The sequence below is a fragment of the Oryza glaberrima genome, chromosome 3 (genome assembly GCF_000147395.1).
Source record: "Oryza glaberrima chromosome 3, OglaRS2, whole genome shotgun sequence".
In the NCBI taxonomy this organism is placed as follows: domain Eukaryota; kingdom Viridiplantae; phylum Streptophyta; class Magnoliopsida; order Poales; family Poaceae; genus Oryza; species Oryza glaberrima.
In genome coordinates, this window is record NC_068328.1 from 10,472,525 (window position 1) to 10,475,061 (window position 2,537).

Sequence of the window (2,537 nt, forward strand, 5' to 3'; positions counted from 1 at the left end):
TCTGAACCTTACGTGCACACACAGGCATGCAGCTGTGCAATAACGCCATCTAACGATCGAACTAATAATTGCCAGTTTTCAAAAAAGAAGAAAGGAACTAATAATTGCCACAAAATCGTCTGCGTGCGCCGGTATGCATGCACTGATATCCCGTCAAGCACCCCGCGGCCCGCGGGGCCGCGCGCGACCTGCATCCCTGCACTGTGGAACGTGCATCTGCATGCCCGGCGCCCGGACGAGAGCAGAGCAAAAGTTGGTTCGGCGACGGACGCCTACGCGTGAACATAAATGCACCGGCGCGCCGCGCCGCCCCCTTCTCCGATCGACCCGAACCACACGTCCACACGCACCCCAAAACCCAAAAATCGACCATAAACCCTCGTCCCTCGTCCTTGCTGGCTTTAGTGTTTGGTCTGTCGAAGCTGATGAGAGGTCCAAGCCCTACTGTACAAAACTCTGGACTTTGGTCATCCTTTCCCCAACTACTTGCATTAACTCCACGCACACAGGATACACACTCACTCCGTTGTGGCGTTGTCCACTCGGCCACTTGAATACTTGATCCAGCTTGTATCAACGTACCATCCCCTGCTAGAGCTAGCTATATAAGCACGCGAACGGTCTTCGCTTCAATCATCGGATCGGAGCAGCAGCTCAACACTCATTAGTCCAGTGATAGCTAGCTAGCTACGAGCTTCATGGGGAGGACGGGGAGACGTGTGAGGGCCTTTGCGCTCGCGGCATTGGCCGCGGTGCTTGTTCTGGTGGCGTCCACTGAGGCACGGCTCCTTGAGAAGGAGACGTTGGGTGGCGGAGGAGGCTTCGGTGGTGGTGGTGGCTTTGGTGGTGGTGGTGGTCTTGGAGGAGGTGGTGGTGCAGGTGGTGGTTTCGGTGGAGGGCTTGGTCATGGCGGAGGTCTTGGCGGTGGGTTTGGAGGGGGTAAAGGTGGCGGCCTAGGCGGAGGCGGTGGTCTTGGCGGCGGAGGTGGCGCAGGTGGTGGTTTCGGTGGAGGGCTTGGTCATGGTGGTGGCCTTGGCGGTGGGTTCGGTGGTGGGAAGGGCGGTGGTCTTGGCGGAGGCGGCGGTCTTGGTGGTGGAGCCGGTGGAGGTGGAGGGCTTGGTAGTGGTGGTGGGCTAGGTGGCGGAGCTGGTGGTGGCCTCGGTGGTGGTGCAGGTGGAGGTGGCGGACTTGGTGGTGGTGCTGGAGGAGGACTTGGCGGTGGAGCCGGTGGTGGTGGTGGTGTTGGAGGAGGCCTCGGTGGTGGTGCCAGAGGTGGGCTTGGTGGTGGTGCTGGCGGAGGCGGTGGACTTGGTGGTGGTGTAGGTGGAGGTGGCGGACTTGGTGGTGGTGCTGGAGGAGGACTTGGCGGTGGAGCCGGTGGTGGTGGTGGTGCCGGAGGTGGGCTTGGTGGTGGTGCTGGCGGAGGCGGTGGACTTGGTGGTGGTGCAGGAGGCGGCCTTGGTGGGGGTGCTGGTGGAGGCGGCGGGCTTGGCGGTGGTGCAGGGGGAGGACTCGGTGGTGGTGCTGGTGCCGGTGGAGGTGGTGGACTAGGTGGTGGCACCGGAGGAGGTGGTGGACTAGGTGGTGGTGCCGGAGGCGGTCTTGGTGGTGGTGCAGGAGCAGGGGGAGGGCTAGGTGGCGGTGCTGGTGCCGGTGGAGGTGGTGGACTCGGTGGTGGCGCCGAAGGAGGTGGCGGACTAGGTGGTGGTGCCGGAGGCGGTCTTGGTGGTGGTGCAGGAGCAGGGGGAGGGCTAGGTGGTGGTGCTGGTGCCGGTGGAGGTGGTGGACTCGGTGGTGGTGCTGGAGGAGGTGGTGGACTAGGCGGTGGTGCCGGAGGCGGCCTTGGTGGTGGTGCAGGAGCCGGTGGTGGGTTTGGAGGCGGTGCCGGTGCTGATGGAGGTGGCGGACTTGGTGGTGGCGCCGGAGGAGGTGGCGGACTAGGTGGTGGTGCTGGAGGTGGTGTAGGAGCGGGTGGTGGGTTTGGTGGTGGTGCCGGTGCTGGTGCAGGTGGAGGTGGCGGACTCGGCGGTGGTGCTGGAGGAGGTGGCGGACTTGGTGGTGGCACCGGAGGCGGCCTTGGTGGTGGTGTAGGAGCAGGCGGTGGCTTTGGGGGCGGCAAAGGTGGTGGCTTCGGCGGGGGGCTCGGTGGCGGCAGCGGTAGTGGTTTCGGTGGTGGGTTTGGTGCTGGTGGTGGAGCCGGAGGTGGTGCTGGTGCGGGTTTCGGCGGGGGCGCCGGTGCGGGTGGTGGTGGAGGGCTAGGTGCCGGAGGCGGAGGTGGTGGAGGTTTCGGTGGCGGAGGTGGCGTTGGCGGGAAGCTGTGAGAAGTAATGCATGCACTTTGACATGCATACGTACTCGGTTGTATGATGCGTATAGATGGTTATACATACATATATATACAGATATACTATATGATTGGCTAATAAGTAATAGCTGATCTTGTACTTTATTTAAGTTTTAACGATCTTGTTAGTTTGTCTTTATGATTTACTTATTCATCTTGTTGGTATGGGAATAAACTAGTAAATTCTACTGTA

General features: G+C 61.6%; 1 protein-coding gene across 1 annotated transcript; it reads left to right on the plus strand.

Moving 5' to 3' along the window:
- Positions 1-616: 616 nt before the first annotated feature.
- Positions 617-2,537, plus strand: LOC127765921 (glycine-rich cell wall structural protein-like). Its single transcript, XM_052290897.1, has 2 exons — positions 617-1,701; positions 1,822-2,537. Exons 1-2 carry the CDS (start codon positions 699-701, stop codon positions 2,319-2,321), a joined length of 1,503 nt encoding a protein of 500 aa, XP_052146857.1. The 5' UTR covers positions 617-698; the 3' UTR covers positions 2,322-2,537.